This window comes from Platalea leucorodia (genome assembly GCF_965183815.1).
Source record: "Platalea leucorodia genome assembly, chromosome: 5".
Lineage (NCBI taxonomy): Eukaryota > Metazoa > Chordata > Aves > Pelecaniformes > Threskiornithidae > Platalea > Platalea leucorodia.
Window position 1 is genome coordinate 53,369,120 of NC_138827.1, and position 20,185 is coordinate 53,389,304.

At 41.7% G+C, this 20,185-nt stretch overlaps 1 protein-coding gene across 7 annotated transcripts in view; it reads left to right on the forward strand.

Moving 5' to 3' along the window:
- The window catches only part of SMG7 (SMG7 nonsense mediated mRNA decay factor), a 55,077-nt gene that overhangs the window by 30,886 nt on the left and 4,006 nt on the right, over positions 1–20,185 (forward strand). For 4 of the 7 annotated variants that reach the window (XM_082313112.1, XM_082313111.1, XM_082313113.1 and 1 more), the window contains 11 exons: positions 2,185–2,347; positions 3,466–3,622; positions 6,614–6,684; positions 7,015–7,075; positions 7,785–7,904; positions 8,038–8,473; positions 12,188–12,332; positions 13,550–13,938; positions 14,691–15,056; positions 18,879–18,959; positions 19,572–19,731. In XM_082313112.1, the coding sequence (XP_082169238.1) occupies positions 2,185–2,347; positions 3,466–3,622; positions 6,614–6,684; positions 7,015–7,075; positions 7,785–7,904; positions 8,038–8,473; positions 12,188–12,332; positions 13,550–13,938; positions 14,691–15,056; positions 18,879–18,959; positions 19,572–19,731 (2,149 nt within the window). Of the gene's footprint in view, positions 1–2,184; positions 2,348–3,465; positions 3,623–6,613; positions 6,685–7,014; positions 7,076–7,784; positions 7,905–8,037; positions 8,474–12,187; positions 12,333–13,549; positions 13,939–14,690; positions 15,057–16,582; positions 16,733–18,878; positions 18,960–19,571; positions 19,732–20,185 lie in introns of all 7 variants that reach the window. The other 3 variants (XM_082313117.1, XM_082313116.1, XM_082313114.1) reach the window with 3 other exon arrangements.

Genomic DNA, 20,185 nt, shown 5'->3' on the forward strand with positions numbered 1-20,185 from the left:
CAAGTTTCCTCTGGAAAATCCAGGAGTACACATTAATCATATAGTCATCTCATTAAGCTGGACAATGTAGCAAAGATTGAAACAGAGAATTTTGTAAGGTACAAGGTAGTACAATTTCAAAGAGGACATAGTATTAACTGTGCCTTTTGGAAACTGCTCTGCTTCAGCTTCCTCATTTGTGAAAAATGAGCAGGTACTATGGATAAGTTCAACAAAGCAGTTGATGCTTTTCCAAAGTAAGAAAGGGGAAGATGGTCTTAGCAATATAAAGAATTACAAATGTTCTTTACAGTGTCTTTTTGCATTTTTGCATCGAATTGGGCTGCTACAGCTAGGTCCAATTTGGGTTTAAAATAAATTTTAAAAAGCACAAAACTTGTGAATTGCATTAGCTTTGAATATGAGCTGCTTGAACACTGGGAGTTAATGTTGTTTTAAAATTAAATAATGGTATCTCTCTTTTTGTGTGTCATTTGGCTATTGAACAAGTACTGCTTTTTCCACAGTGCTTATAATCAATAATTATGAGCACTGCTCAGGCATGTGGAACAGTCTTATTTTTCTGAATTGATCCAGGGTGTTAAAATAGAGCTAATTGAGCCCTGCTTTGTTGCTTAGATTACTTTTTTGTTTATATTATGCAACATAAGGCTTAATTTACTAGAGGGCAGTTCTTCTGACTTAAATGGGTTGAATGTGGATGTGAAATTGGCTGTATGGTGGATAATAACTTTAACTTTGTGGCTGATTTTAACTCTGAATGAGGAGAGCAGTCATAGGGTTAGGAGTCTTCAGCCAGGCCCACGATTCCGCTGCTGACAGCTCTGCCAGTTTGAGTTGTTGGCTGTAGAGTGCTTTATGCCCTCAACTAAAAATCAAGGTTGAACATGGAGCTCAAACCTTTTCCTGATGCTCACGCTAGTTAATCCACTTGCCTCCCTGACTGTTGCGTCTGAAGATAAGTTGGTTGTGGTTTAGGATATCTCCTTTTTTTCACAATGCTAAAAAAAAAGCATTAAAGTTTCTTTTCCTGTTCTGAGAAAGGTGTGTTTTGCAGCATAGTTACTGAAATGCATTTGTAAATAGCTGACGCTATTATGGTCTACTCTGGCGTTCCATGACCCATGAAGTCAGATGTGGAATTAGTCTTTAATACATAACCAAAGAGTAGTTAAATTTTCCTGGGGTATTTTTTTAAAATGTCACCTTCTCCATGCTGTTTCTTCGAAAGACTGAAAAATACAGTGGATATACATGCCTCTGCAGTTCTTCCAGTTGCATTGCAATGCTGTCATTGCACGTTAAAGTTGCACTTGCTCTGAAAGAGAACCATGTCCAAGAGGATGTTGATTTGTTGTTGTCCTGGTTTCAGCTGGGATAGAGTTAATTTTCTTCTTAGTAGCTGGTATAGTGCTGTGTTTTGGATTTAGTATGAGAATAATGTTGATAACACACTGATGTTTTAGTTGTTGCTAAGTAGTGCTCATACCAGTCAAGGACTTTTCAGCTTCCCATGCTCTGCCTGGTGCCCAAGAAGCTGGGAGGGGGCACAGCCAGGGCAGCTGGCCCAGACTGGCCAAAGGGCTATTCCATACCATATGACATCATGCTCAGTATATAAACTGGGGTGAGCTGGCCAGAGGGACAGCGATCGCTGCTCGGGAACGGGCTGGGCATCGTCGGTGGGTGGTGAGCAATTGTGTCGTGTATCACTTGCTTTGTATATTATTATTATTATTATTATTATTATTATTATTATTATTATTATTACTACTACTACTACTATTCTATTTCATTTTACTTCAGTTATTAAACTGTTCTTATCTCAACCCATGAGTTTTTCTGACTCACCCTTCCAATTTTCTCCCCCACCCCACCGGGGGGGAGTGAGCGAGCGGCTGTGTGGTGCATAGTTGCTGGCTGGGGTTAAACCACGACAGTTGTGCATATGAGTTGGTGTACGAGCAAAAACCTTGGACTTAACAGTGGGCATCTGCCCATGTCCTCCCGGGAAGCCCAGTGCTGTTCTAATAGGGATGGCCTGAAAATAAAATCTAGAATGAATGTTGCCTTAAGGGCAGAAGCATTAGTCAAGCAGTGAAGTATACTGCAACTACTAATCCTTTCAAGTGTGTGCTTTACCGTATGAAAATACATACATTGTATGTGTGTCTTTTGTTACAGAGGTTGTTATTCCAAAAGGCCTTCAATTCTCAGCAGTTAGTACATATTACTGTTATCAATCTGTTTCAACTACATCACCTGCGAGACTTCAGCAATGAAACGGAGCAGCATAGCTACAGCCAGGATGAGCAGCTCTGCTGGACACAGTTACTGGCTCTCTTCAGTAAGTACAAAAACTAATTGATTTTTGTATTTCTCTTTAATTTTTATATGGAATCTATTAGTAATTTGCTGTCCGTATCTAGCTTAATGGTTGTGTGAGGTAAGTGATGAGAATAGATGTTATGGGAGAAAGTTAAGAGAAAAGATGGTCGTGCAGGATCGTGTAAGTCTCGCTGTGCTGGCTGACACTGGATTTATGTGCCCCGGACTTACTCCGTTTGAGGCCTTACAGAACTATGCATCTTTTTCCTGGTTCTGAAAGAACATTTTAACTTGGATGCAAAATTGGATCCAACTTGGTGGTGGGTAGTACCCCTCTTGGGGGGCTGCTCTGCAGTTGGCTGCAATGCGGTTTGAGTTGCTTTGAATGGAGGTAGTTGTGATTCAGCATGGCTGAAGCTGACTGAACGAGGACCTCAGCTGCTTCTGTGCTCTTGATGGTATCGACTAGGAGATAAGTGGGAGTGCAGAGCATTTTAGACTCTAGCTGCATAGCACTGATTCGCTTAACCTGATGTGGCCCATGATCAGCTTGGCCTTGTTTGTAAATGCCTAAATTTCTGAATTTCTCCAGATTCCAGTCTGGAGTTGATTCTGAAAGCACTATGGCCGCACTGGTGTGGTTACTGTTTCTGTGTGCCCTGGCGAGACTCAGCTGGGTGCCTGCCTGCAGAGCTAGCTCCGGTGGATTTGTGTGCCTGCTGACCCAGGAAAGTGGATAAAATGCAGATAGATAGTTGAGTTGATCATTTATAATAAATAAATGAATGAATAATTTTCTAATTGGCTTGTCTCACCGGATTTTGTTAACTTACCAAAATGATTTGCCATGACACTTAAACAGGGGAGGGGAGAAAAAAACACCAAGATTCTGCTCCATGGTAGAGAACTCCTTATTGAAAAAAGATGTTCTGATCTGCTAGTGGGTTTTTTAAGATTAAGTAATTGGGCTGCTTTGTCCTAAAGAGCTAGCTCTTAAGAATAGGGTTTTATGTGTGGGATGTGTTTGATTAGGTTATTTGGTCAACTTTAAAGTGTCATTCCTGCATTGTTTGTGGTGTGTGTTTTGTGTTGTTTGTTTCCCGTCCGTTCCCCCCCCCACCCCCGCTCTGTTTCTAGTGTCCTTTCTTGGAGTTCTGTGCAAGTGTCCTTTACAAAATGACTACCAGGAGGACTCTGGGGCTGCATATCCTCTTCCAGCTGTGAAGGTTTCAATGGACTGGCTGAAACTTAGGCCCAGTGTTTTCCAGGAGGCAGTGGTTGATGAACGACGGTAGTGAGTGTTAATCTTTCTTTTGATACATTTAATTGCATAAAGTAGTAATAACTGATGATGCACAAATTAGTAATGGGAAAAGCGATCGTATAAGTCATTATTACAGGTATCAAAATGATAGAGTATGGATGTGCTAAAAAGTTCATAAAACAAAGCATGAGACTTGTGGGCTACATGAGCAAATTCACTGTTTTAATTGGCTTTAGGTTTGCATGTAACTTTTTTTTTGTAAGATCAGAGGGATGTACTTTATAATGTTTGACTTGAGCATAACTACTGAGTGTACCTTTAGTCTAATCTGTTGTAACGATTTCTCAGATTTCTTGAGGTAGGTGGCAGGAGAATACTTGCCTTAATTTCATGCATTGAGCCATCTCTTGGGCAGTGCTGGAATCCAGTTTTCCTGGCTCATCATCCAGGAATTAAATTGAATTAAGTAGAAGGGGTCTTTAAACGTCAGCACAGGCATTACTGTTCTGGACTGTTACTCTGGTTTTTCACTTCTGCCTCTAATCTCATTAGTTTAGGTTTAAATAGTTCAAAACTCGCCAACTTTTTTTATAGCCTGTTAACTTTTCATGAATTATAGCAATTCAGTAAAGCGTTTCTGACCTGTAAGATGTTTCTTCTGGTTGGAGTGATTGTTACTGACACAGTTGGATGAGTATTTTGCCTAGGATGGCCACTATAAGGAAAACAGTGTGAAACCAGCTGCTTAGCTGCTCTTGTGCGATGTGTCCCCACAGTGGTTTCGGCTCTGTCTTGGCAGTGTGTGCTGTAAGGTGCGACTCTAGCCAAGGCTCGCATTTTCTGTACATTGGTGTATGGGGAGCAAGGGTCCCTCTAACCTTGGTTTGCTAAATGAGTAATAAGACTTGCTCAAATGTGTGCAAAACCTAAAGCCCTGGAGCTGTGGGAGCTTCAATTCCAGAGTTCCTGAAGGCAAGATTAAGGAAAATAAGAGTTCACAAGTTGTTTTGAGATGGTAATGAGTATGACTGTATGCATATTCTGAAGGAAGACTTTATACCAGTATTTTAATAGGGAAGATTACTACTTGATATGAGGTAGTCATACCTTGCAGAGAGGAGATGCAGGCAGTACTTTATGGAGTATCAAAATGAATCTTCAGGTGTGAATGTATATTTTGAATTAGCCAGAGCAGATCCTTCTGCCCATAAAACGATCAGGCTCTCTTTAAAGAACATGCCTGGTTTTTAAATCTGTGGTGGGATAACGTGGTGTTCTCAGATACTCATCGTACAAAGGAGTTGTGAAGTGGGCAGCAAACAGCTGTAAAATGCACAGGTGAACTTGAAAAGAAAGTTAAGGACTGCTAAGAGTTGTCAAACTGGGCATTAGTTAGTAGCCATTACAGTTGTTGGCTCTAAAAAGTGGAGGTGACTGTCCATCTTTCCCATTATTGGTAAGGATGAGAGTTTTCTTTTTATTTCTATTGGAAGATCCTAATGAAAATAATTCTTTGCAGACTACACAAACACACACATGCCTTTATTAGCCTCTGTTTAATAACCTGATGTCTGTTTTATATCGAAAAGTCTTCCTTACTCTGAATTCATACTTAATTGTGCTCTTGGTTCAAGAAATAATCTGTAATCCTTTTTAAACTTTCAGTTTTCCCCACTCTATGCTTACCATTCTCCTGTGGATAATTAATCCTACCCCAAACTGAATGAGCATCTGAAATAGGAAGGAAACATGCTTACCTAGAAAAGTAGATGAATCTGAAGGCAGCAACTGAGGACAGAAATGACTACTAGTACTACAGTACTAGTGTGTGCTCTTTGGGAATAAGTTTTCCAAACCTGCCCTAGGGAAGTCACATTAGGTCTAGATTTTTATATGTGTCACTACATCACTCTTCTTTAGAGATCTCTTATTATGAAATCTCATTATTTCAAATATTGTACAGGAAGATTGCAGTTTACTGTAGCTTGCAACAGACTTGCACTCTCCCTTTTTTCCTCCTTCTGTTCCTTGTCAGTCATGGGAAGGAGGTATTGCTTAGTTTAGTGTAGAGAATAAGCATAAACATAATGTTTCCAGTCCCTGCGGCGGTGTAGGGAAGTGGCTGACCTCAGGCTTTTGGGTGCACGTTGCATTCTCTAATCCAGGTGCTGGATGATGGCTGAAGCCTTGCTGAGGGAGGATGGAGATTCATTTCGCTAACACTGAGCACAGTGGGCACCTTCTTAAAATAGTTTTCTGTTGCCTCGATGGACTTGATGCACATGACTAAAGCAGGAGAAGGATGCTTAGACTTTTGGGTTAGAGCTTTTAAAAAATAGGAGAAAGCAGCCTCTTGCTGGCAGTTAAATGTTAACCGCCTATGTGGTGATTGTTGCGATTTTTAAATGATTTGCTCCAGGGCCTTTGTAAAGAATTTCCAGTCACCGCTTGCACAGGTATTGCCAGTGCAAGGCAGGGAGACTGCCAGTTAACCTCTAGTTTAATGGTCTTACTTAGTGCAACCCTTACATAGACCTTCTTACCGTTCTGGTAACTGTTTCAGTGCTACAGTACAGTGTTAACGTTCACAGAACAGAAGTACTTCTGCACAGCTGTATCTTGATAAATTGTTTTGCTTCCCAACTGATTAATTTACTGTACTTTGAGAGCAGTCAGCCTTGGACTGGAAAACTTGAATTGTAAACAAGTGCTCTGAACTTTTGCTCATGCAATAGTTTTGTCAAGTTAAATTCATAGTAGGCTTTCTGACTTGCTGGATAATGAACATAGTGCTGTGAGAGTCTGGCTTCCTTGGTAACTTTAGACTGACTTTTTTAAAAACTTTAAGTTCTTTGAGAAAGTGATCTTTTCCCTGACACATGGGAGAAACTTTAACTTTTCTTGGGAATCAAAGGATTAATGGTAGCTGTGACTGCAACAGTTTAATGTTTTCTTAGTAAGGCAGGTAGATTCTATGTTTTGTAGTTTTCACTTATAGTTTGTCTGTTTTCTGGTTTGTAGCATATGGCCCTGGCTGATTTCTCTTCTAAACAGCTTCCAGCCTCATGAAGAAGATCTATCCAATAATAATGGTAAGGACGCTTTTAGTTTGTGCTGTAAAGAACTGGGAACGATGCACATTTTTCCTGATGTTGGGGGGAATTGCAGTTGAAGAGCAAATAAGGGAGCAAGTTGTCTTATTAGTGCATATGAATACTTTACAAATGCTGCTTTCTTGTGCTGAGCAGACTTTGCTCTACTTTATCATTCCTGAGCTCCTCAGATTGCAGGGCGTACCAGTACAGATGAGCATGTTAATAAAACGCTATATTATGTATAGTGACCTTGCTGAGTTATCTACTTACAATACTGTACTCAATGCTTTCATGCTTTCGTTATTCTGTTTACTGTCTATTCACCAGCAACCCCCCTTCCAGAAGAATTTGAGTTGCAAGGATTCTTGGCTCTGAGGCCATCGTTCAGGTGGGTGACAGCTGAAGGAAACTGTACTCTTGCTGATGTCACTACTTTGATAGACGTTGACCTGTTCCCTACAATATCTTACTTATGAGTACTTACTAATGTATGGATTGATGTAGGTATCTTTGCAAAACAACTGTAATAGACTATGTAGTAAAACTCTGGGAAAAGTCATGAGCTTATAATATCACTCATGACTTTTGTTTTTCTTCTCTAGTCTTCAGACTAGTAAATTGAAAAGGAAAAATATAAGAAGTAAGGAAAGGAATACTTTTACATGAAAACTACTTCATGTGTTTTTACTTCGCTGATTTTTTACTCTGTTTTTAACTGTGTCCATGTACCTGACATCATGCACAAATGCTGACTAAATATTAGATGTATTCATTCAACTATTATTTTTGTGATTTTGATTATCACACAGATAAACTTTTGGCCTTTTGTTAAAAAACAACAACAACAACAACAACAACAACAAAAACAACCAAAAAAACCAAACAACAAAACAACCTCTTTAATGTGGATGTGTCTTACCAGAAGAGAATTGCATCTGTAAATCAGACATCTGTAAGAGTCATGTTTTGAATAAGATCTGGTGAAATTTCACAGCTTATAATAGAGCAATGCTGACCAGTTGTATTTCTAAAGAAATATGATGTTGCAGAGGATGATTGTATAATTAATATTATTCCCTCTCCTATGTCAATACTAGGAACTTGGATTTTTCCAAAGGCCACCAGGCAATTACAGGAGATAAGGAAGGGCAACAACGTCGGATACGGCAACAGCGTCTGATCTTCACAGGCAAATGGATTGCTGATAACCAGCCAAGGTAATTGCAAGTAGCATCTGTGTGTTTCAGTTGCTGCTGTATGTTGACTTTCTGCTTTTATAATGTGGGGAAGTGGGTTACCCTGTGAAAAACTATTCCTACTTGCTTTTCAATTCCGTTCTGTCTTTTTCAGGTTGATTCAGTGTGAAAATGAGGTAGGAAAGCTGTTGTTTTTGACGGAAATCCCAGAATTATTACTAGAGGACCCTAGTGAAGCCAAAGAGAGTCTCGCCTTGCAGGAAACATCTATTGCAGAGCCACTATCTACAGATGGGAGCCCTGGACTCAAATCAGTTCTGTCCTCTGGCAGAAGTCTGAGCAACAACTGTGATGCAGGAGAAAAACCAATGGTCACGTTCAAAGAGAACATCAAGCCACGGGAAATCAACAGAGAGCAAGGGCGAATCTATCCCCCTAAAGATGTAGGTAGGGAAAGACGGGACTATAGCAAAGGAATAGTAGCCAATAAGAATGATGGAAAGAAGGATAACAATAAAAGAAAGAATGAGACCAAGAAATGCGGCTTGGATAAGATGCAGGAAGCAGGAAAGCAGAACGTGGCAGTTCAGGTAAGCCTTTAGATCAAAGGGATACTGTGTCTTAGGCAGTACGATGTTTGTGTCAGGGCCGTCGCTGCTTGTGTAGAGTACAGTAGAATCGAGGTCTCACTGTGGGCCCTGCAGGTACAGCTGATGCACAAAAAAAATACAAACACATCTATCTCAAAGACCAAGGATTAGTTATCTTTGGGTCTCTGCCCTTTTCCTTGATGCTGTCTCAATTTGTTGGTGAGGAAAAGGTAGGGAGCAATGAAAGGGGATTTTGCTATGTTAACTCTCTTAAAAAACAGTTGTTCCACAAATTATTTGGGCTACTGAGGCAGTTTGCATGGCCAGGTCTTAGTCATGCTCTTGGTCTGTTGTGAAGGAACTGGGTACTTTGCGTTTTTGGTTCAGTTGACTTGTGCTCCATTCAATAAATTAAACACATCACAAAAGCACCCAGTTGTTTATGTGGAATAAGACCCTCCGTACCGTGCGTGCAGTCAGGTGGCCCTCTGTGGAAGTAAGGAAAGCCACACTTCACTCAAACCGTAATTCTGTGCTCAGACGCTTGCTCAAAATTATTGGTTTTCATATCAGCTGCTCTTTTCTCAGTTATATTTTTGAGGCATGCTTTTTTCCCCTATTTCGGTGAGCATTATGTACAAAAATGCTCACCTCATAAGTAGATAGTGAATTTACTGGTCTGACTTCCATTGAGTTGTAGTAAATAAGGGTGTAGAGTTTCGGGGTTGATCTGATCTGTACCTGGATAGTTTGGCTGCATCTCAGTCATTCTCTGATGACGTCTGGAGGCATTTAATGATAGTGATGGAGACTATTATTTCCCTAGAGAAACTGTCAGTTCTTCACTGTTCTTGCAAATGGAAATTATTTCCTAATTTACTTCATCTCCCTTGCCTCTGTGTAAGCCTATTACTGCTTCCCAGGACAGGTCCGCAGAATAACTTAAGTCCTCCTCTTTGCATCTGCTCTAAAGGCCTGTGTAATTGAGGTCTTGTTTTCCCTAGGGTAGACAAACCAGCTCTTTCAGTCGTTCCGGCTTGTAGTGTTAGGACCCTTGGATCATTCTTGTTCTCTTCCTGATTATTTGCTGTTAAACATCATCGTTATAAAACGGAAGGTCTGAACTGGCAGTGTTATGCACTTGGTTTTGCAGGGGGCCCTACCAAGGGGGGTAAAGGGGAGTAGCCTACAGAAACCGTGTAGCAATCATTCATGAGTCACTGAACAAGAGTCTGGTATCTGAAGAACAACTTAGGTAGGTGAGTTAGAATAGCAGGTCTCTCATTTGTTGAACACATATGGAATGTGGTTGCAGGCCTGAGCACAACTCCCAGTTTCAGTGTTTGTGCCCCTGTCTTGCAAAATAAGGACTTGAGGCCAGTAAAACTCACCCGATCTTCTGAGAAGTATGTGTAGTGTTTTGGATAGGTAAGATATTTTAATTCTAACCCAGCTGATTTATCAGAAATTTGCTTGTCTTAGTCTTAAGAGATAACAAACCCAGGAAGAACTTATTTCAAACCCAGCTGTAGCGGAATTGCTTCTGATGTGTTTGGTCACTCTTCATCTCTTGTGGAATAGAAATCAATTTTGACTTTTTAGTTCCATCAGCTGTATTTGCTATGGCAACCATTCCAATGAAATACCTTTTGTTTTATATAGTTTGGTGGACTTATTTATCCAGACCTATTCCAGAAGATGGGAAAGGTTTGCTTCCCCCCAGCTGAGGAGACACCAGTGTAGGTTTTGCACCGACAGGTGGTCTGTTAGCGCTCTGCTTTGGTCTTCCTTGATACTTCAGGCTTTTATCTTCTCCATACCTCGTTGCCTTCCAAAGCCCAAATGCTGCAAATGTTGCAGTTCCTACTTAGCAAAAATGTTAAGAATGTTATATGAAAGTAATTAGTCCTGTTTGGCAAATAAGTGGAAAACTCCCATGCTCAGACAGGATTGTTAAAGTGTGGCATAGGTTGAATATCTGCTGTTTAGGGAAAATAGCATTAGGTGCTGAGGAAGGTTGCGTGCAGACTTGCTCAAGGTGTAACGTACTCTAAGAGGCCACTGTGATGAAATGGTGCTCAGTTACTGTGTAGGAACCCTCAGGACCACTGTGGGCATAAATATTTGGTAGAATTGACGCTTTTGAGGTGAGGGCAATTAGAAGCGGGGAAGCAACTGAAATTTGTCTGTCTTGATTAATCAATTTTAGTTATTTAGCTTTTAAAAGTTAACTATAAATCATGCGGGGGTCTTTTGGAAGCCACTTTTGGAAATGTGTTATAGCAGCTTTGAGTTTATGATGGACTAGAGCTCATGTTTTGAAATGCCATGGCAGGAAGAGTGTCTTTGAATTCTCCAACATTGCTATAAAAGAAGGCATACCTCTCAGTATGGGTTAAAAAATGTTTGGCTCATTGTGGAGAAAAAAGGGACAGCACGGTGTAAGTTGAATATACACAATGTGATGAAGGGCGAAGGTGGGCAGTGAATGAGCAGGGGCTGCATCATTCGTGGTGCTTAGTATCAGCCAGAACCTTGAGGTGGAGTTCCCTCCTGACTTTTTCTAGCAGGAGATCAAAAATACACCCAAACCTCCCAGTCTTACAATCTACTTTTTTAATTAAATGCAAAAAATAGACGGCACTCTCATAATTTGTAAATGGGGAAGTTCAGAATTATTTGAAAAAGAACTTAAGAAAGCGTTTGAGTGCATCTACCCCTTTACTACTGTATTTTGGCAGAAAAGACCTGCCCTCTAACTCTTTTCAACTCAGCAGCACTAAATATTGAAATAAACCCCACACAGTTTTAGTTTGTTTGGTTTGGATTTTTTTAATTTGGTCCCTGATAAAACCCTTTCTTGCAATCACCTTTGAGGCTTGGTGTCAGGTCTGCTCCTGGGCCCTTTCTGTATTGCCCGGGTTCCTTGCTTGCTGTCTTTTTCCTGCCTGCTCCATCTTGCATTCCAGGCAGTTCTGCTGAGCTGAACAGAAAGGGAAAGTAGTCTTCCCCTCTGTCTTCCTCTCCAGGAAGACCCAGACCGCAGCAGACTCAGAATCAGGTAAACATTACATTACATTCTTCTCTCTGCCTTTAACTGGTGCAGCTCTTTTAACAGAACATACAGCAGTTACACAGTAAACTGAAAGAGGTTAAGCGCTTCTGCTATTTGTCTTGTATGCTCTCGGTCAAAAGAATTTCATAGTATGCAGGAGTTTGTGCATATATGTCACCGTATGGATTAGGCTGAAAGAGTTCTCTAGGAAAAACATGGTAGTGTTTGATTTTTAAGGTGCTGCAGGTAAGTAGCATGAGTTAGGTTGAAGCGGTGCCTTAGGAGAAGCATAATAGCATCTGCACTTTTTGTTTGTAAGGCACTGCAGGTGAGCAGCAAGGTAAGTTCTTTGTATGGTCTGAGGATATTATTATGTCCGCTTCCCACTCTCTTGCTAGAGAAGGACCCTGTTGCAGTCTTCTGGGTAGATATCCTTAGAGAGCTTTTGTGAATCTAGGAGTGCCTGGGGACAGGCAGGGTAACCTGCCTGAGGTCAGTGAGGAGGGAACTGAGTTCCTGTGTTCCAAACCTTTCCCAGTTACTTAGGGACAAGAAAATAATCTCTCAGACAATCTGGGAGCTCTTTTTTTGGCTTGAGACATGATGTGGATAATTACAGGAAAAGTTACCTAATTTCTTCTTACTTTCTTTTGCATTAGGTGAAGTCCCAGATGGAGATGAGGAAGACTCCGGTGTCTGAAGCCAGGAAAACACCTGTAACTCAGACTCCAAGTCAGGCCAGCAGTTCTCAGTTCATCCCCATTCATCACCCAGGAGCCTTCCCTCCCCTTCCTAGCCGGCCAGGTAATTTGTGTCATTCTTTTGAAGCCTGATTTACTGTTGACTGCAAAGAAAATCCTGTAATAGTGGTTGTTATAGCCTCTGAAGGTAGGAGCTGTTTTAATGAGCATGCATTCTCACGTTGAGAATCTTACAAAGTAGTAAAGAAGGGGCAGAGCAGAACTGAAATGAGAGAAACAAGTTTCCTTATGCTTTCGAGTCAAGGTCTGTCATGAAATCTGCCACCTTCCTTCTTGGTTCGTGGGTATGAGATCAAGGAACTTCACAGTAGGCTGTTTCTGTAGTTACTCAAAATTTGACAGTGTTCTGCTAGCTCAGGAGGAAGCATTCTCTGTGCATAGGACTCCATTACAAAAGATGAATCACACTGCTTTCTTCTTTAAAGCTCCGTTTCTTTTGTAGTGGTGCTCATGTTTCAAGCTGTAATTTGTGTGGTCTTATTTGCTGTTGTTCCTGCATTGAGTGTTCCCATTTTGTTGCAGACTGCTCCTGTCATACCTTGCTGTCCATATTTGCTCACAAAATAGCTGGTCAATATAAGACAGGAGCATCTTCCCTGTCCCAAAGTCAGCATAAAATCTGGCCTGAGACACACAGAATTAAAGCTTGCCTTCCAAACCGACTTTTCCGTGTGAACTACAGGAAAGAAATTGATCTTGCAGATAGGAGAATTTGTTTGCTTACTGTCTGTCTCTGTCTAAATTGATCCTGAGACTGGTGATCCTCTGGGAGGAGGCAGTAGACTTATTGATTGCTTCTGTCCATTGCTCCAGAAGTTTAGTCCCTGAAAGTGCATGTGTTTGAGGGGGAGGGAACTTTGGGGGTAAAGCATCAAAAACCCCAGAGTAGTGAAGGAAAAAGGTAGCAGGGAAAAAAAGGCAGGGAAATTGGGGGGGGGGGGGCGGGGGATGGACAGACAACACATGACTCCCAGATACTGCCCTGGCTGACTGTTATCAGTGCCTTGAATATTGTAAGAAAACACAAGAACAAACCCTGAATAACCCTTTGATCACAGCCATGTATGTGCAAAGGTGAGAAAGGATGTTATGGTGCATTTATACAAACTGTACTTGGTGTTTCCTGTCCTCATGGTCATAATGAGCAAAATAAGGAGAAAAAAAAACCCCAAACAACCAAAACCAAAACCCCACACTAAATGTTTTAAGGGAGCTACCTGCTCTGCAAATTTCGATTAAACGTGAGTTTTTCTTTTCCAGGGTTTCCACCTCCAGCCTACGTTGTCCCCCCTTCTGTGGCTTTCTCCATGAGCACGGGGTACACCTTCCCAGGTGGTGTTTCTGTCCCAGGAACCTTCCTCCAGCCCACAGCTCACTCGCCTGCAGGAAACCAGGTGCAAGGTGGGAAACAGTCCCACATTCCTTACAGCCAGCAACGGCCCTCTGGACCAGGGCCAATGACCCAGGGACCTCAGCAAACACCACCTCCTTCCCAGCAACCCCTCTCATCTTTACCAGCTCAGGCAACAGCACAGTCCGCAAGCCAGTTACAGGTCCAAGCTCTGGCCCAGCAGCAGCAGCAACAGTCCCCTACGAAAGCTGTGCAGGGCCTGGGGAAGAGCCCGCCACACCACTCTGGATTCCAGCAGGTAAACTTGACTAATGCAATGTGCTAAGCTTCGCTTAAAAATAAATGGCAACATTCAAGACTTACATTCATGGATTACCTTTTCAAAACTGTCGTTAAAGACCTTAGTGTGGAATTTTGATCTGTGGCCTTCTGGGTAAATTTGAAAAAGAGCTGAACTTCAGTGGGTATGAATGTACGATTCTGTAACTGAGGAAGGTATCTACTGGAATGGGAAGGTGGTCATCTGTTTTCTGTGTGCTTCTGTTTATGGGCAAGATATGAAGGTGATATTTCTGATCAGGTATTTCTGTCTTAGTCCTTTCTGGTTTTCTTGTCTGAGTAATGAGGACTGAGTCTGAACCTTCACCTGCACTCTCCTTTTGGCTAACTGGGTTGCAGTGTCAGTTCCCTCACAGCTCTTAGTTTTATGCTCACGTCGTGCTGGAGAAAATCTCTCTTCTGGTATGTCTGGACTCGATGGTGAGACCCTCCTGGTGTTCTGGGCAGCAAAATGCTGGCTCAGTGCCTTAGTAAAGGCGTTTATGAGGTACTGGATTAGTGTAAGGATTATACTTGGCTGTTGGTGTAAAGCTTGACTAGGGAGTGTTAGATGCCTATGGAGACTGCATTTTCGTGAATAACATAGCAAATCAGAATGTTTGTGGAATGTCTGTCACAAGTGAGCCAGACTGACAGTTTGAATGGAGTTAGGCATTCAGTTAATACTAATTGTTCCTGCCTGCTGGTGAAAGTCATGCGTCTCTGCCTCAGTATCCGCAGACAGACTCATCAAAGCAGCTCTGGAACCCGCCTCAAGTCCAAGGCTCACTGGGGAAGATCATGCCCGTAAAGCCGTCCTATTACCTGCAGGCCCAGGACCCTCTAAAATTATTTGAACAGTCATTACAGCCTCCTGTGATGCAACAGCAACCTCTGGAGAAAAAAATGAAGCCTTTCCCAATGGAGCCATATAACCAGAACCCCTCAGAAGTCAAGGTGCCAGAATATTACTGGGACTCTTCCTATGGCATGGCTGACAACAGGGTGATGGCACAGCAGTCTAACATGGACCGCAGGGGAAAACGGCAAGGAGTCTTCCGCCCAGAGCAGGATGCTGTCTCCAGGATGACCTTTGAGGTAAAGATCCGTGCTATAAATGGTGAAAACCAATGAGGCTCTGATATTCCTGACAACTCTAGGAGCTTCCCTGTTTCAGGTGACTGTGAGCATATTTAGTAGGGAGCTGGGTATCAGTAAATGAGATTCCAGCAAACAGTGATGAATTCTCCATTTTAGTTGGCTGTGTGTGGGATCCGGCTCTTGAAGATTTGGTTTCAAGTCCTTGGTGTAAGTCTTTGTTCAGTGTAGATGTGACACTGATCTCTGCACTGTGTCAGGTCGAGAAACGTGGCAGCTGATAGTTTTGGGGAATATTCTTGTTTGGCAACTGATGAAAATCATAAAAGCCATCCAAATAATTGCAGTTGAATTATTACCCTTTAGATGAACTCTTAACACCCGTATAGTATCTTGAGTGTGTTGAATGGCTGAGGCTGCAATAGTCAGATTGAGGCTGGAAATGGAGGGTGGTAGGAGCAGTCTTGTCTTGGATTTTTTTTTTTTTTTTTCCCTGCAAATCCCACCATGCAGTGAGAGAGCTGAACAACTTCCTTAGCTCTTGGTTGCACTAATGGAATACTTTGCTTCTGTTCATGCAGTTGCGCTTCATGTTGCTGTCTATAAAACCTGCAATCTTTGTTATTTATTAACGGTCCTGGAGTTGTCTGTGAGTGCTTCTAGTGATGTTTATAGGGAAACTTGAACAGAGGCCTCTTTAAACCTTTGGTCAGATGCACCTCTGTAGATGCACTCAGGATTTTCAGATGGGCAGCTGAGAGCACTTGGCGTATGCTTCAGAGAGAAAAGCCAGACAATATACAGGAGTCTGCCTCTACCCTGGTGTCAGGTTGTGGTTTTTAGATGGAGATGGGGTCAAACTCTTATTCTCGTCCCTAAAAGGGAAACCTTGCCTTGGTGCAAGCACAGTGCAGTATGGACTGAAGCTGTGCCCGTGATGCTTGTGTTTTAAGCATCCCTCACAAAAGTCAAGATGTCAAGTTTGACCAGCGCTTTGCAGGGTTTTTTGGCCCAGTGGTCTGGTCAGCTCTATGTTGGCGTAGCAGCCATTAGCAGTGGAAATAAGCCTCATGGGATTTAAGCTCCGCAAATAGAGGAGGGAAGAAGATGCAAACGTAATTTTACTTGAAACCTAAATTACTCACAGATCAGTTATAGAAGAATAATTGTAATATTTTGTGTTCCTTTTCCTTGAATGCGAAAACAGGTTCAGTATTTGGCATGGATGCGATGGGAAGCACACGCTTCACTAATTAAAACTAGCTGCCTATCATTTTGGTGGTGTGGCGCTCCTCCCAGTATGCGTTAGGCCACGTGGCTAGTTATGTTTTCTGCTCAGCAATTTCTCTCTGTGTACCTCGACACACTTCTGCTGCACCACTTTCTCACCTCGCACTCCTGCATGCCGCCTTCTGCCTTTCTCTTGCCGTTTTCTCTCATCCTGCTGTGGCTTAGCCTCTCCTCGCCATCTCTTGCTGTTCCCCTTCTGCCTTCTGTTGTCTCACTGTGCTCCTTTCTGTCACTAGGACCCCAAGAGCTCCCCTCTGCTTCCTCCGGACCTGTTAAAGAGTCTGGCTGCCTTGGAGGAGGAGGAAGAGCTGATTTTCTCTAATCCTCCTGATCTTTACCCAGCTCTGCTGGGGCCTCTCGCCTCTCTTCCTGGACGAAGCCTCTTTGTATGTATTTGATGTAATACTGCTGCTTCTCACTCTTAACTGGCATCTCTCTCTTCTGTGAAATTGTAAGAAATGTGAAATTCCTTTCTCTCCCCCATCCCTCCTGTCCACTTCCCTGCCTCACCCTTGAGCTAGTCTTCATGCGAGAGCTCAGACCAGCTGAAGGCCCACGGCATAGCTGTTGGGCTGAACCCAGGCCTGCTAATTTGTTCAGAGATCAGAATAACAGTGGGGTTTTTTGTAAGTACAGTCCACAGGAGAGATGTTGATGCATCGTTTAATGCACTCACTTTTCTGCGATTGTATGGGCTTAGTAATAAGGGCAAGGGGGAGCACAGATTCAGCTGTGGGAAGTCATCAGAACAAGTGTGGCTTATTATAATCTACATAAAAATTACATAAAGACAGGGGAAGCTCCCCTCTAAATGCAGGAGAGGCTGTAAAAGAGATGATGATCTTGGAAGAAAATTGTAAGCAACTGGCTAAATAATCAGTATCTCCTGTAGAAATACAGTTGTTTTTGACAGACTGAGAGACATTTCTTTTTACATTTGTGTGTTAAAACCTTCCTAGTGCAATAGCTGGAGAGTCTTAGAGCTGCTGGATTTGTAAATTGCCTCTGAAAATGCAGTCTGCCTTTCTAGTATGGCTACAAGCATGTTCATTAAATACTACTATTTCATATTGTAGCAGTAACAAAGAAGAGTTATTTGTGACTCTACTCAAAATCTCTGATTAAGTCTATTCCTCAGTTATTTTATATGCCACCCCAAGAAGCCAGTAGCAAAATAGACACCCATTTCTGTCTCATTAGATACCTTTGCTAAGAAACTAATAGCTGCTTCTTCAGCAGCTTCCTTTGAAGCTCTTAGAGTTGCTGTCTGCTGACAAATGGAAGGAAATTCCTCTCTGTGCAAGCTGTGTGGATATGCAGAGTGTGAATTTTGTCTGCCTTTTAAAATGTGCTTTCAAAGTAATGAGTTGTCACTTTGAAAATCTAACAAGCTAGGAGCTGCTTGCCAAGAAAATGAGGCTATTTGTCTTAGGTTTACAGGATAACAGCAAAGATATTCCAGATATTGAGGCCATGTTAAAGAGTGGGGGATGCTAGTTCAGGTTTTTGTTGTTTGAACAATAAATTTAAAAACATCTGACATGCTGAGCTGGTATGAGTGTAAGAAGGCTTTTATTTGGAACAAGACTACAGCTTTCGTTTTGGATCACACAGTTTTACTTATGGCTTCACTAATTCTATGGCTTGGTGATCCTGATCCTAAATTTGGTGGTGTTCATTGTCCACCAGCTGAGCTTTATAATTTTTCTTTGGTTTCTGTATCGATGATAACTGATCCTATTTCTTCCCTAAATAGGCTTGTTTCAGAGACAGTATTTTTCACTGCTCAGTCATAGTAAGAACCAAAGAGAAAGCTGAGAAATATGCTGGAAATAACAGCTGTATGAGAGGGGGTGGCGTAGCTGATGGAAAAGGTCATGGCCCATAATATCTTAAGATGGAACCCCAGTGGGGTTTTGGAACCTCTGTTTTAAACACTGGTGTGGTTTTTTTTTTCTTCCTCTCTACAGTCATTTATATGAAAATGAGAGAGCACTAAATGAAACTTCGACTGTTTAAACAGATTAAAAAATCACAGCACTTGGCTGCTCTTGCTGTCTAAGAATGTCTGTGTAGCAGGGATGCTCTCAAAACTGGAAACTATTCTGTCAGTAGCAACATACAAGAGTCTAGTCATGTTTGAAGGAGTCCTCTGATCACTGAAAAGGATCCCGTCTCATTTGTTCAAGGTTTTACACAACCATAGGGGTTTTTTGGCAGGAATCTCCCCCTACATGTATCGGACAGAATATTACACATATGATTTGAAAAGCTGTTCTGATAGCAGGGCTTGCCTGAGACGCTCAGCTGTTGTGATTGTGGATTTTTAGGTATTAATTACAGTTAGTAGGGAAACTACTGATTTTCTGCATTTGTTAGTTTGCTCCCCCTGTCCTCCAAGGTGCTGAAGCTAAAATAGAAGGAAGGTTTTAAATGTGACTAAAACCACCTTGGCCGTTTCTGATAGCATACTTTCCTCCTGCTCACTACACTGAACACTAACTGCTCTTTTTTCCTTTTTGGTTTCTGAAGAAGTCCCTGCTGGAAAAACCATCAGAATTGATGTCTCAGTCGTCATCTTTCCTGTCCCTTGGTGGCTTTTCTCTTAATCAGGTAAGTGAGGACCTGAGTCTGCCGCCCTTTGCTGTTTGAGCTTGCCATTAAACTAGGTAACATGGCAGAAATATGGGAATATCCTTTCGTTCAAACCAATGGAAAACCTGAAAGAAATCCAAGTGGGTGGTTAATTTCAGTCTGTATCAGCAAGATTATCTTTGCCTTTATCAGTTGTCTTCCCAAATTCATCCTAGCTATAGTTCTGCAGACATACTGTTGAATCTTGCTGAGTTCATGGGCCCCTTGCTTTTAGTAGAATCATGGAGTTGACTCAAAAGGTGCATCTCAGAGTGTTACAGTGCGTAGGTTTTTATTTCCTGAGCAATGGATTACCCATTCTCTTCCAAAGAACTGAGCAGGGTCTTGATACAATTTTTGTGAGTACTGGGAATTTAAAGATTTTTGTGAAGGCTTTGCAGTCCAGCCAGGAGAAACCTGTCCTGATTCAGAAGGTGATAGACTTCATGTTAAATAAAACGGTCAAAGAGGAGGAGGCTAAGGGGTGAAAAAGGAGATAGGAAAATATTTTGATCTATAATTGTTTCCTTTGTACAGTCTCGCTGTTTGAAATAAATCCAGTACCTAAACTCTTACGTTCTTTTTTTGCAGGAAAGATATCCAAATAACAGCATGTTCAATGAGGTATATGGGAAGAACATGAATACCAGCACAAAAACAGAAGTCACCCCTTCAGTTGCCCATCAGGAGACTTCACTATATTCTCTCTTTGAAGGGACTCCGTGGTCTCCATCCCTTCCAGCCAGCTCAGGTAATCCTGGTATGGTTTTTCTTGTGTCTAATGATTTAAGAGGATTTTAGTTAATTCTGAACCTACTGCAAGTTAAATGTAACTGAAAATTAAAAAAAAATACCTGCTTGACAAGGTGTCTGAAGGTTTCTGTTTGTTTTTCTCCATATATCCTCAGAAATTATGAGGGGATTCTGTAATTAATATAGCATAAGAACCTGGATTTTCATTGAAGTAGTTGAGCAGGATGAAAGTTGTAGGAGGTGTGAAATCCGGAAATCTCTTTAACTTAGATTCCTGACAAGCATTTGGGAGTAGGGCTTTAACTCAAAACATCTGTATACTTTGTTGCTTCTTTGGAAAAAGCAGGAAGAACTGGATTTCATAACCTAGATATTTGAAAGAGAAAGAAACTATATGACTGAAGAGTGTGGAGGAAAATATGACAGTGGGTTTTTTGGTGTTTTGTTTTTTG